The sequence below is a fragment of the Pinus tabuliformis genome, chromosome 5_1 (genome assembly GCF_031772625.1).
Source record: "Pinus tabuliformis cultivar Carrire ecotype Pingquan chromosome 5_1, CPIR1, whole genome shotgun sequence".
NCBI lineage: Eukaryota > Viridiplantae > Streptophyta > Pinopsida > Pinales > Pinaceae > Pinus > Pinus tabuliformis.
The window spans coordinates 983,513,662-983,528,016 of NC_142305.1; the positions used below are offsets into that span (position 1 = coordinate 983,513,662).

General features: G+C 39.0%; 1 protein-coding gene across 3 annotated transcripts in view; it reads right to left on the reverse strand.

Moving 5' to 3' along the window:
- LOC149168025 (uncharacterized) overlaps positions 1 to 14,355 on the reverse strand; it is a 140,410-nt gene that overhangs the window by 66,017 nt on the left and 60,038 nt on the right. For all 3 annotated transcript variants that reach the window (XM_089433298.1, XM_089433300.1, XM_089433299.1), the window contains one exon: positions 2,997 to 4,296. In XM_089433298.1, the coding sequence (XP_089289424.1) occupies positions 2,997 to 4,241 (1,245 nt within the window). In that variant the 5' untranslated portion in view covers positions 4,242 to 4,296. The remainder of the gene's footprint in view (positions 1 to 2,996; positions 4,297 to 14,355) is intronic.

Below are 14,355 nucleotides of genomic sequence, written 5' to 3' on the forward strand. Positions count from 1 at the left end.
TCACAGTGACATCATTCAAAATTTATCTCAGCGAGAGCGTGTTTCTGGAGGACGCAGAAGGGGAACACGCCAGTGTTGCTTGTGAGTTCATCCAGGTAGCAACTATCAGGGCAGTTTGGGCATTGGAGCTATAGTGGAGGATCAACCTCTCGGGAGAGTTTTGAAGCAAGAGGTTGCTACATTGGAGCAGTTCAATTTACAGTCACCTGGGCCTGCGCAGAGAGCCATCATTGGGCTCACATGGGAGTTGGAGGAAGGAATTGTAGAGCTAGAGCTGGTTGGGAGAAGTAGATCATTTGGAGGGCCATTTGAGGAGGATTGTTTGATTTGGGAGAGCAGAGATTGACAGGATCAATCACAGCAACAAAATTCGAAATTGGACGAGGGCCAAGCTGTGAAGGATCAATTTTTGAAGGTTGGAACCAAGGGAAACCCTTTCTGGGTTTTTCTGGGTTTTGGGCAAAGGATCACACTCCTAATTTTATAGAATTTTCTGAGCAGATTAAGGGGTTAAACAGGGGTCGCAACTCAGCCAACCACTAGAGGAGCTAAGGGGAATTGGGACCAAAATTTTGAGGTCAACATTTGGCCAATTCTTTCGTGGGTTATTCTGGGTATTTGCTAAAGAGGTCGGGGTTAATTTCCCGTAATTTTCTGAGCACCGGAGGTGAGGTTTCCAGTAGCATCTTGCAGCAGATAGCATGGCTTCACAAGGGCAACGCAAGCCATCATTGCAGCAGGTATTTGTGCCATCTGGGCTTGACATATTACCACCTAGGCTTGATCACGCTTATCGTTATTTTTATGGCATGGGTTTCATGCTCGAGGTCAATTTATTTATGCATCAAGCGCACCCATTATGTGCTTCTAGGGTTTTATCATAGAGAAAAAAGTCAAAAGAGACTGTCATATGTAATAGACCCCATTGGCCATCTTGTAACAAGTCAAAAGAATTTATTTGAGTCAAAATTATGTCAAAACTCCCTCTAAGACCAAGTTGGCCTGCAAGAGGATGAAGTTGGCCTCATTAATGGCAATTCAAGCCTCATGGAAAGGTATATATAAGTGCATTCGACCTCATTTGAAGAAGTGCATCCAAGGCAATCCGATCACAAGAAGGAAGAAGCAAGAAGACAAGACAAAAAGGACAAAGAACAAGGAGAAGGAGCGAATAAGTTAGGAGAGAAAAAAATCAAAGTTTTGGGCCTCTCTATCTCACACATGTGAAGGAGAAATTAGGGTTTTTGCAGCATCAAGGACGAAATTTCAGATCTCCAAGGAAGACCGAAATCTATGGTCAAAGAGCAAGACATATCATCCATTTGTCTAAGGAAGAAGAAGCAATCCAAGCGAAGAAGAAAGAAGGTCAAAACTAGCCTCTCTCCCCCACACATGCGAAGCTGCAGCTACTTCAGGAGGGGCCGAAAATTGCAGACCTGCAATGAAGGCCGAAGTTATCGCTGGGGGTCAAAGTTTCTGGAAGGTCAAAGTTTGTTGCTAGAAGTTGTGCGAGGAAAGCTCATCAAGAAGGAAGGTTGACTTGATCTTAGAAGGGTCTTTGCTTTTGAGTCTAAAGGCCTTGGAATTCATCACTTGAAGATTCTATAAGAAGAGAAGAATTCTTGTAGTTTTCCCTCTCTAGGAGGGGTTTTGGCCCTGCCTACCAGCCTATATCCTGTGTCCATTTGTATTATTGATCTTCATAGTTTGGTAGTTGTTTGATGATAAGAACACTATAATAATCAAGAGAAGAAGAAGTTAATTATAAATACCACAACCTGAAGAAAAGAACATCACAAGCAGTTATCAAAGTAAAGAGAAATCACCCTCATCTAGCTGCCATAGATTTCTCAACAACAAGTACAGACCTCTCTTATCTATCATATTAGTTATAACCCTAAAGTAAGCTATGTTTGATGCAACTCAGTGGATGTTCTCTATGCATATAACACGTACATATGTCATAAAACTCATTTATCTAGTCTCCCTACTTGGTATGATTATCAAAACACTATGGACTGCAACAAGTTAAGAGTCTACAGGCAATCTAGCAAACATAATAGTCATAAATACTCCATTTATGTAGGCATAGTGGGGACAAAACCTCTATGTACAACCCATGCTAAAAATAAGAAATAAACAATAAAAGTAGAATGTGCAAATCCTGCAAAAGTGTAGGCCTAGAGGAGGCCTGTACAGTGGGGTTTAAGTGCCATAGGCTGCTCAAAAAAGTAAAATTAAGGACCAGGAGAGATCCAAAAAAAAAGAGAGTTTAGATGAGGGACACAAAATATATAAATGAAAAGTAGCAAGTTCCTTGTCATCCCAATGTCTGAGGGGCACCCTCAAGCAGCAGGGTACCGGGTTTATCTTCAATGAAAAAACTGACTCTGAGGTGTATGGAACTAATGAGGTTAAGACTGAATCTGCAGCAGTATCTGTCATAACAATCAAGTCAACAGAAGGGGGGAAGAGGCTGGTAATGTGCTGGCTGAACCACTTACTGTCAGGTTATGGTCAACTACTACACCCTTCACATCCTAGTCCTACACATGGGGAAAACACAGCCAAAACTTAAAATGTGATAACTTTTTCAAATGACACCCGTTGCATACGTTGGCCCAGAATTTTGATGCCATAAATCACCTACACAAAGCATATATACCGTAACTTGTACAAGTTTGTTCAAATTCTGCAAAATGGAAAGGCAATAGGTATGTGTGCTTCGCATTGACAGAAATAAACTAGATTCAAAAGAAACTAAACTTTACATGCATAGAAGGAATTCAGATTACTATATATTATCTTATTGTCATCATACAATAGCAATCAGATCAGAAAATAATTTCACGGTCAAACCAGTGTACATTGTCTATCATATGCACGTATGGAGCAAGCAGGAAACCATTACTCTACAGCAAACAGAGATCAAAAGTAACAAAGATTGCACACATAGCTTTCAAGTAGAGAAATGTTGAGATTGGGCTTTTCAGTACCTTGTGTCTCCTCTTCATGGGTTCCAAGACCTTTTTCATGTAGCTTTCAATTGACAATTTACTTATGGATGGCTTAATCCGGATCATATCTGATGGTTTGGCAAGGTAGCCATAAATTGTCCGCTTTCCATCATCTTCTACAAGGCCCTTTCTGTTCAATTGTTCCATATCATGCTCATTGACTAGTGAGGATCTTGGTCGCACTCTATCCCAGTCCTCTCTCCCTCTCCCAGCACGTTGCAGACATTGACTGAGAGTATCCGCATTCATGTATCCTGAATCATTTGCTTCAAAAACCACTACGGCAGTACCACAATGACCAAAGCGGTTATATATTGCACTCACTTTCTTATATTCAAGATCCTTTATTAATTTCAAGCAACTCTTGATCTCATTATTCTTAAGGCCATCCCACAGATTCCTAGTCTTGTCAAACCCAGTTCTTATATTTTCAATAATTACAACTGGAGGCCAAACAATAGGATGTTCTTCTGCAGTTGAACTGATCCAGTCTTTAAGAGTTCCACGCATATTTCGAGTTTCATATCCATCTTTGTTGAGATCATTTGCATCTTTTCTTCTAACAACTGAATCATTAAAATTCTGTTTTGTCTCTCTAGGAGTTCCACGCATATTTCTAGTTTCATATCCATCTTTGTTGAGATCATTTGCATCTTTTCTTCTAACAGCAGAATCATTAAAACTTTGTTTTGTCCCGATTTGCTCAGATGACCTACCCTGAGAAAAAGTGAACTCTGCAGTTGCCTCTCTAGCTTTCCTGGGTTTACTTGCGTCTCTTTGAATATGGTCAAGATCATCATACCTCCGTCTTTTCCAGCTTTGATGGGGTTGTACATCCTCTCGCATAATGACATGTTCACTTTTGTTTCTATCTTTGCATAAGATTGCATCTCTTTGACTATGATTTGAATCACCACGTGCTCTTTTAATGTTTTGATGCTGTGGTGCAGCCTCTCTGATATTGGGGGCTGCTGTTTTGTTCCCAGATTTGCTCATATTATATGTATCTTTACTTGTACGATCTCCATAACCAAAGCTTTCTTTCAAGTTTTGCTGTGCTGTTTCACCTCCTTGTATTGTATGATCTATAATATCTTTTCCACCCTTGTTAATATCAATTGCAGTTTTTTGGCCATGATTTGGATCATCTGACCGACATTGCCAACTCTGCTCAACTAGTTCACCTTCTTCTAATTCAATTTGATTGCTGAATCTTTCCTCCATCAGTCAAACCAAATAAAGCATTTATCATCTCACACTAACTGAACATATAGATGAACTGCAAATGAGTAGAATTTATCAGTATTAAAACACAAAATATAACTCCAAAAAAAGAAAAAATCAAATATATTCAAAATAGGCTGGAATCAGAGCATCATGCAACACAAGTGTCTTCATTGCAGAAAGCAACATATTCAAAAAAATTACCACTATAGCTGACATACAACACCCATCACTGGCTGTACAGTTCCATACAGCATCAGCAAGTTTTGACATTTATGGCTGGTTCAGGTATGGAACCAGCCTTTTCTGGTTCAGAACCCTTCCATTGGACTGATACGGCACTACATACTTCGCAATTGTCATCACCATTCCTATTTTCAGTCTAGATACCAACATAGGAGGGTAAGCTTGGGTTATCAGCCTCTAGGAGCAAATACTCCCTCGATTTCTCTTGCTTGCATGAACTCTACATGGACATTAGAAAAAGGAGACTAACTTACCATGGAACATGAAATGAACCCGTCCAAAGTATCAAGAGAAGGTATATATGCTTGGAGTTTTGGTTGGTGACTGTTACACCTCATATTCTATGAGGTTCCACATTTATGGAGTTTGCAGCTGGTACCCTTGGAGCTGTATTGATGGATTGGGGATACACACTATCTTTCTTTGCTTGGAGATACTACTTGGTAGAGTCAGTGTTTTCAATTGGAGAGGACTCACTCTTCTTTGGTGGATGGCTCTGTTAAATGGTCTCCTCATGGTTCTGAATGCTATTTTCATGCCTTTGGATCACTCCCTTGGCATACAGATGCTTGCTATTTCGTGTGTTATCTTCTTGGAAAACCCTACTGACTGTGTATGATGGTGTTATATTGTTTGTATGTCAATAGGAGGGGGTGTTCTACATGGTCCTTCTTCAACTGGGGAGTGGGATGGGCAGGGCAAGGGGAAGGCCATATTTTATGACTGGATGAGTTAGCATGCACTTATGTCTCACTCTCCAATGATGTTGATGTGGTGGTGTGATGCATGTTGCCTTGGCATGATTTTCCTAGGTGATATAACATTGAGATATCACCAAAGGGACTATGTTCGATGATGTTAGACTTTAGTACCCATGTTGATATACTTTTTCCTAAGTTTGTGTTAGATGGAAGGGTACAACATATATACCCTTGATGATTTAGCCTTTTCCTAAGGTCGGATGATGTATTTGAGGTATTAGCCCATTGATGGTGGTGCACCTTAGGTTCAAGCCTAGGTAGCGGTTTTATTTTGTTGTTATCATGTGGAGCCTTGCTAGGAGCTATAAAAAAAATTTATGTGCTACAACACTTTGATGTAGCGAACACCCTTATTAGCACATGTGTTCATCATGATTTAGGCACTCAAGGATTATTAGAGGTGGAATACTTTTATATTAAAGCACTAACCTTTGTGCACACTTGCTACGGTTGATTAACCATTCAATGGTTAATTTAATCATTTGTATCTTGGTGAAGGTTAATTACTTGCGCACGCTAACTCACTAGATTGCTTTTATACATGGATGAGGTTATTTGAAGATCAATGGGGTTTTAAAGGGGTTCTCCCCTCTTTGGCACATATTTCAAGCCATGCAAACAACATTGTATTATTTTGGAGAGAATGCCACACTTCTCTAGATCACATTCATCTTGTGCACATGGTTCTGGGAAAATCAATTGATGGCTTTGGTAAAAACACATGGTTTAGGCACATGCATTGATAAGGATAATCAACATTGGCACAACTCCCTAGGGCACACTCCATATGGAGGATGTTTTATATTTGTTGGTGGGTTGAGGTGGCTCCATTGCAAACTCTTCTAAAGTGCACCTCTACTGAGTCCTAGGTGCTTTTTCATCATTATTACATGGTTGTTTCAGCTACACTTGGCATCATTTCAGCTACCTTGGAGATTGCCCTCCCCTGTTTGACTTGGCATTTATATTATTATATTAGGTGTTTATGGAGGAGCTTTCTTGAGGGACACACATGTGGTTGTTGAATATGTTTAGTTTGTCCTATCTCTATATTTGGACGGTTGTACTTAACAGGTCAAAGCACATTGAGATCAAGTACACTACATCTGAGACATGGTACAGAAGGGAGAAGTGAGCCACGGTGCCACCAATACATTTCTATGGACACGCTGGTTGCTGACATTCTCACAAATCCTCTATCCCATATGAAGTTTATCTTCTTCAGGGATAAGCTTGGAGTGGGTGAGAATGCCTCCCTCGTTGAAAGGGAGTGTTGATGTTGTAGCATCACAGTAGACATTCTCCCTAGGTCAAGGATAATGACTGGGTGCCATGTAATGTGGCTAGGGAGAATGGCCCAAATACCATCAGGGCCTGGAGTGCTCCCCAGTCAAAAGGTTTTGACCATATTGCAAAGGGTTACTTGACTACTAGGTAGAGTGAGTGCCCTAAAGCATCGAGCAAGCACTTTTACCATTCAAGTGCCATGTGATGACATGGGGGAATGGTGAATTGGCCCAAGGTTTCACCATTGTTCAGGAAGAATTGACCTTGTTCGAAGTGATGAATTGGATAGTTGGTGACCCAAGACTAGTTTTATTTTACCCCAGGCAGGGGGTACCTGACCATATCGCCAAAGGGTATTTGGCTAGTGGGTGACTAGATCCTTTGCATGACATTGATGCAGGATGCTTTCCATGTGGTTCTAGAATAAAATATAAGTGGATGGATACATTAACATACTGGGCTCATTTAATCTTTTCTTGGGATGGATAAATTGTTCAACAAGGTGGATGTCTGAGGAAGTCAACATGAATACCGTTGATTTTTCATAGGGTCTTCCATACTGATAATTGCTTATAATGATTTATTTATTTTTCACATTCTTATCCTTTATTCCATCATTAAGCAACTACACAGACGATTTCAACAAAATAATATTTATGACAATATGATCATGAAGAGATAGCTACACAAAGAACACAAGAGTTTACCCTAGGAAAACCCACATGGGGGAAAAACCAAACAACCTTTTCAATAGAGAAATTCTTCTTTTCAACAAGAGATACACTTAGACATCCTAGTCATTACAAGGTCAATCTAACCAACAAAATAAATCAAGTCAAACCTGGTCCACTACCTCCTAGATTAGGTTTGTTACTGCCTCAAAAGATTCGATCTTCTCACAAAGAATATGTTCATGGATCAACATAGCCTTCCTCATATGCAATTCAGTTATCCTCCAAATGATAGCTTTCCTCAAATGTAATTCGGTTAGCCTCAAAATAACTTAAATAAGTCTTACTCAGATGCAATTCAATCAGCCTCAGACTAAAAGTCTCCCTCAAATGCAATTCAGTCAACCTCGGAATAGTCCAACAAGTCACCTCAGATTTGTCCAATGAACTACCACAGATTCGTCTTATTCTTAGCCTCAAATCTGTCTTCTTTCTACCATAGATGATGCGAGTTTCTTTCCCTCAGATGAACTGGAATATTATATATCTATATATAGGATTTGTTGGCTGAATTGGTGCCACATAACTAGGGCCAACTTAACTACGAGTGTCGACCTGGCTTCTTTGAGCCAAAAATTCAAATTTTCTTCTTTTAAAACCAACATGAAGAACATGTCAAATATTTTTCTCTTTTGACAATAGCATGACGAACATGCTTTACAAATACATCAGTGACAAAAATAATAATTATGAAGACCGATCATAGCTACAAAATTCAACACTCCCTTTTAGCTAGGGAGGTATTCATAATGACTATTTAGATGCTCTCATGTTAACAAATTTCTCTAAGGTTATAATAAATCTAAGTACCATATTCAACCCAACAATTGTGACACATGGTAAAACAAGTTACCATAATTGGGTCAACAATTATGGCACATGGTACATCGATAGCATCAACCAATTACCATAATCTGGTCAAACATCTTTAACACATGGTAAATCAACAACATCAACGTGTTACCATAATTTGGGTTGGTACCATAGACCTATGGTATATCCTCACCATAATTCGGGTTGGTATTGTTGACCACACTTTGTCAACAATCCGAGAAAGTGAAGTACAAAGAAGTGGAGAAAAAATTACGAAGATTAAAGTCATCAGTCGCCATCATTCATCATTGTAAACCCAATTTCTGCAAAGTTTATTGTAAATGATGCTAGTATGACCATTCAATTATGTAAAAACACTTAGGTAAGCCTCTAACTTGCGCAAAGGATTTCATCCTAGGAAGTTTTTTAACCTCCCCGAATTATGTGTTTGTAAACACGCATAATCGGAAAAGTTTTTCTTCCAGTTTAAACCCCAAAGCTAGGGTGGAATTTGTTCACAAGGCCTTAGGTGTTGAAATATGTAACTAGGTTTAGTCTTCATAATGACATATGTAATCATGATTTTATGTATTTGATGTAAAGAGAATAAATTTATTACTATTATTCTTGAGGCATGGCTTTCATGCTCAAGGGAAATTTATTTTTAGGTCAGGCTCCCATTGAGAGCTTCTAGGGCTTATCACTGAGTCTACAAGTCTAGAAAGTCAATGTCATGTATGAAAAAGACCCTTCTTGGGCATGTTACATATTGTAAAGAAATTTTATTTGACTCAAAAGAGAGTCAAATGACCCTCCAAGACCTCGTCAAGTGCTAACAAGTAAGTCAGTCAATCCAAAAGGTGAAGTCGTCCTATTTGAGAGCTCAAGATTAGTGTTGCGAACATCTCGATAACAACATGATTTTATCTCGAAATCACAATTTTTTGGCCTACCGATGTTTGCCGATTTTTATTGATATTTTGATGGTATCTTGATTTTGCTGATGTTTGACAATTTTTACAGATATTTTCCCGATTTTTATGATTTTTTGGTTTTTCGGACCCTTGCCGATTTTATCCTGATGCCGATGTTCGCAACATTACCCAAGATAGCCTATATAAAGGAGTACTCGGCCTCATTCAAGACTCACTCACTCAAGCATCAAAAGAAGTTCGATTAAGATAGAGAAAGAAGCCTAATACCGAGCGAAGAAAAGAGAAGGAAGAGAAAAGCACTCTGGATTTGTTTTGGGTCAAAGAAAGTCTCCCTTGCAAGCCGAATTGATAATAAGAAGATTCCATCTCAAGCAAAGGAGAAAGAAGGCAAATTCATCCATATTCTAGCCACATGTGTGATCTAGGTTTTCTGCAAAAGAAATTAATGGAGACCGAAATTGCAAAAGAATCTTCTGAGAAGTCGAAATTGCAAAAGTATCTACTAGGGGGGTCAAAGTTGCATAAGGTGTTGAGGTCGAAGTTGTTGGAAGGAAATCTCATCAAGAGGAAAGGTTTGACTTGGTCTTGGAGGGGCCTTGGTCAAGGGTCATTGGTCTTGGAATTTGTCAATTGAAGTTCTATAAGAAGAGAAGAATTCTCATGGGTTTTCCTCTTAGTTGGAGAGGTTTTGGCACTGGTTGATCGCCTATATCTTGTGTCCTCTTGCCTTATTGTTATTTACGATTTGGGTAGTTGTTTAACGAAAAGAACACATAATGATAACAAGTAAAAGAAAGAAGATAATCAAGTTTATAAAAATACATCACAAGCAGTTATCAAAGTAAGAGAAATCACCTAACTTGTTGTCCCTAGATTTCTCAACATTAGGTGAGTCCTAGTGTTTATCGAGTCTATTGTAAAAGTGTCTTTAGGAATAATTTTAGTGCATGGTCCCTCGTAATCTGAACACCATGGCTAAATTATTTTATCATACGCACACTTGGTTTCATACTAGATCATATTGTGTCGCAAAATTGGGTAATATCTTGAGGGTTTATGTCCAAAGGTGTTTTCCACTTATAAGGATTGATCTTGTAATTATTATGATGTAAAAAGATTTTAGTGCATGGTCCCTTGTTATCAGAAACCATGGCTATAAATATTTAAAGGTGGAAAATTTATTAATCCCCTCTATAGTCAATTAATCAATTTTTCTGGCTAACTTAAAAAAAATCCTAAGCCAGAAAATTAATTAATTTTGAGTCAAAAAATAATTATAGAGATTAATTTCTCTCCAGGTGGAAAATTAACAAAAAATCATGGGTCAAAAAGAAGTCAATTTTTGGAGGTCCTACACCAAGGGAAAAATGGATATTTTAAGAAAATTTGAGCCCTTGGACCTTGGTGGTTAATTCAAAGACAATTTTTTGAGGAAATTTATCCAAAATATTAATTTTTGGATAAATAAAAAATGGTTTTTAAGAGAAATTCGAATTTTTCCCCGAAAAATAAAAATTCAACAGTGGAAATTAAAAGGTGATCAAGTTATTTTTGACGGATGAGATTATTTTGACAAGGATCAAGCCAACTAGCAGTTATTTTCCACTAGGAGGGATTTTCTCTATATAAGGAAGCCATTTAGCTTCTCTTTCCCATCTTTGGATGGCGTAAGTTTGTAACGCATGCACTGAGCTAGTGCCCGCTGGAAACATTTTTCACATAATAAAAAGACTTTGGGATTCAGTTCATGGTGTTCTTCTATCTATTGATCTGTGGTATGTGCTAGTTATGTGTTTATCCTATATTGTGTTGCATCTTTAACTGTTATTTCAATTGTCGGTAATAAGAACATTCTATTTGTATGAGTTACATTAGGCGATCTGTTTTACTATATGATATAACAATTTATCTTGAGATTTAAAAAAGATTTGTAGGTACGCTAGCCCCCTTCGGCTCCAAGTTCACACACTGTGGGGAAGAGTCGACCTTGTTTGGGCTCTAAGCTTTCATTGTGAGAAATTATTTTGCAAATTTTGCAAGAGGGTTCGGGCTTGTCTATCTTTCGAAAATATTCATCCATGCAATTTATTTAAAAAGGATTATGTTGAAATTTGGTACCGGAGGACAGGTGGTTCCCTTAGGCTTTGATAACTTCAGTACCCTAGCCACAACCTTTTTAACCCATTTTTAGTTACCAATAAGGTACAAAGCAGGAACAAAGCTTCTTACCAATTTCAAACAGACAATGGCCACTCACATATCTGATCATATTCATGAGTGGCGACATCATCGCAGAATGGTAAAAACATATGTTCCTGATCAGCTGCTAGCTGAATGGTTTATTAAGTCATTATTACCTTATATCACAGAAGATGTGGCAAAGGGAGGAGTCATCACTGAAGAGCAAGTTATTGCTCGTGCACAATATCTAGACTTGATCTATACTCAGTCTGGCACGCTCTACGATAAAATACCTGATGCTCCTAGACCAGAATTTTTCGTTCCTCCCCCTCCTAAACCAAACAAAGACTCTCATGCTGGCGATGGCATGAGAGGTACAACAAGCACGAAATCGACAAAGGCTACATCTAAGAAAGCCCGTAAGATTTCTGATCCTTTGGCCTAGGGAAAAGTGTCCAAAAGAATTTAATTTTTCTCCTAAAGTGACTTTATAATTTTATAAAGTTAAATTTAATTTAAAAGTGACTTTAAGTGATAAAGTTACTAAGTCTAATTTTAAAGTAACTTTTATAAAGTAAATGAAAAATTAGAAAGGAAAAGTGACTTTGGAAATAAATGACTAAGTGGGTCTTTATTAAAGTGGGGTGAATTAAAAATAGAAAGTGAGATTTAAATGAGCATTTAATCTCAGCCATTGATCTAAATCTATTTCAGCCATTGGATTTAGAGATCACCCAAAAGTCACTTGGATCACCCAAAAGTCACTTGGAGTTATATTAAAGGAGGAAAAGGAGGAAAAGGTCATTCATTCTTTCATGAGCAGATTGGGAGAAGGAGAGCAAGAGAGATTTTTGAGCAGGGAGGAAAAGGAGACAGCAGCTTGGCACACATTCCAAGGCAGCAGTTGAGCAGATTTGTACAGCTGATTCAGCACATAGTGAAAGGCAGATTTTTGCACAAAAATCGAGGAGCAGTTTGCTGATTTTTCTGCACACAAAACGGAGGCCGTACAGCATTTATTGCTGTCCTGTTTGCTGTAATTTCCAGATTGCTGTGAGGCACGGGAAAGGAGATAAGTTGTAAATTTGCTTGCTGATTTTTTGCTGAATAATTCTCACTGTAAAAAGGCAATTTTCAGAAATAAAGAAGAGCTCTCAAACTAGTTTTCCCCCAGAGTTGTAGGGGGTTTTTCCAGGGTCAAGTTGACCAAAAATATCAGTGTTTTAATGTGTTTTAATGGCTGTTTTTGATTGCTGATTTTTAATTCTGCAATTTCCAGCATTTTGAAAAATTTCCAGAATTTGTGTTTTCAGCAATATTTATTTTTTCAGTCTGTTAAATGTATGGTTATGGGAATGGGCATTTAACTACATGGGAGAAATAAGGAGAAACTGAAAACCGGGGTGGGAAAACAGAAATTTCTACAGATTAAAAAAACCCTCAAAATTTTATTTGACCTTGGACTACAAAGAATTAATTTGCTAATGAGAGCCAATAAATTTGTTTTGTAAATATTTGTAAAATGTTCGAACCCTTGTTTTGATTTTGTAGCACTTGGGCTTTTGAAATTTTTGTATATATTTGGGCTTTTGGGAAATTATTTCATTCATTTTTTAAGGTAGATCCTCAAGCCTCAAAGGAAATCGAATTATTTTGTGGAGGATCAAGCCCTAGAGCTAGGGGTTGAAGGGTTTAACTCATCCAAATGTGACGTCTAGCCTAATTGAGCATTTCCACCAGGGTTTTGAGGCAGATCTAGGCCTAGGAAGGCAAGATCTAGCCCTTGGACCATCCCCCCCCAAGCTCAACGGTTAGCCAAGAAGGGAAGACATTGGCCTTCAAGGAAGCAAATTTCGGCATTTTTATGGTAAATTTTTGTGATTGCAGGGTTCTTAAAGAACTTTAAGGTCTCTAAGGCCTAGTTGTCGCCTTTTCTAGCCTAGTCATGGCCTCTTCCTCTGTGTCATCTTTTTCTCCTTGTTTTGGGTAAGTCACAGACCATTTTGGCCTTGTTCCCTTAGGTGATAAGCCTTTAGGGCCTTGATCCTTTGTCGTCAACCCTTATAATGCTCTTGACTGCCCTTTTTAGGGCCTTATCCCTAGTCTCAGGCCTTTCGGAGGCCTATTCTCCTAGCTGCAAGCCATTTTTAGCCTTGTCGTGGCCCTAAGAAGCCCTCTAACCCTCTCGGCCCCCTCCATTGGTCTTCTTCACCTTAGTTCTGGCCTTCTTAGGCCTTATCCCCCTCATCGTTGCCCTTTCTTGGCCTCCTGTAGCCCTTCTTGGCCTATCGTTACCCTTATTCTAGCCTCTTGCCTTCTTCTAACCCTCACCTCACCCATTCTTCAGTCATTGGTTGAGTTTGCATTGGCATTTTGTCTCTAACATCTTGTTTTGCAACGATTTTGGAGCTAACTTGGTGGTTGCAGGTAGTCAAATTCATTGGAAGCCTCTCTAGTCACAAACAAGTCATTAGGCCTAGTGGTTTGCCCTCTAACCCTCTTTGTCTCATCATTGTTTCATTTGAATTCTGAAGAATTTTATGACAGAAATGTATTAAGGGCTGTAATATTCCTAATTAGCCCCAGCTAATTGGAATATTCGATTTTGCCAAATTTTGCCTTCTATAGTTATTTTGTAAATAAAAAAGTGAGAAAGGGGGACATAACTCACTTTTAGAATAAAAGTCACTTCCTAGTAGCACAACGTTGTGACTTAAAGGGAGAGCCAAGGGGGCCAAAAGGGGGACGCAAAAATGGAGCCCACGCAGACACATGGAGGGACTGCGCAAGAGGGGAGGAACACGTGGCAAAAGGGGAATCACGCAGGAGAAGGTGAGCATTGGGATTGAGAGAGGCAGAAGCTATAAAAGAGAGAGGAGCCCCCTCATTTTGATCATTCGGTTATGTGCATTTGTGATGGTCGTTTGGCTTAGAGCACGCTGACTGTTTAGCTAGTCTGCAGCACTGTTTAGTGCATTGAGTGTCTCCGTTCGGAGATCTCACCCTTAACCCTAGGGGACTTCGAGTGCCTGCTCAGGCAAGGTATTTTCGTTGGCATTTCAGTAGCAGTATCTTCAGCATTTCGGCAGTGGTTTTATCAGTCTTCTGGAGGACTGCGCAGCACTAGGAGAGGGACGCAGTTCTTTTTGGGAGCAGTCTG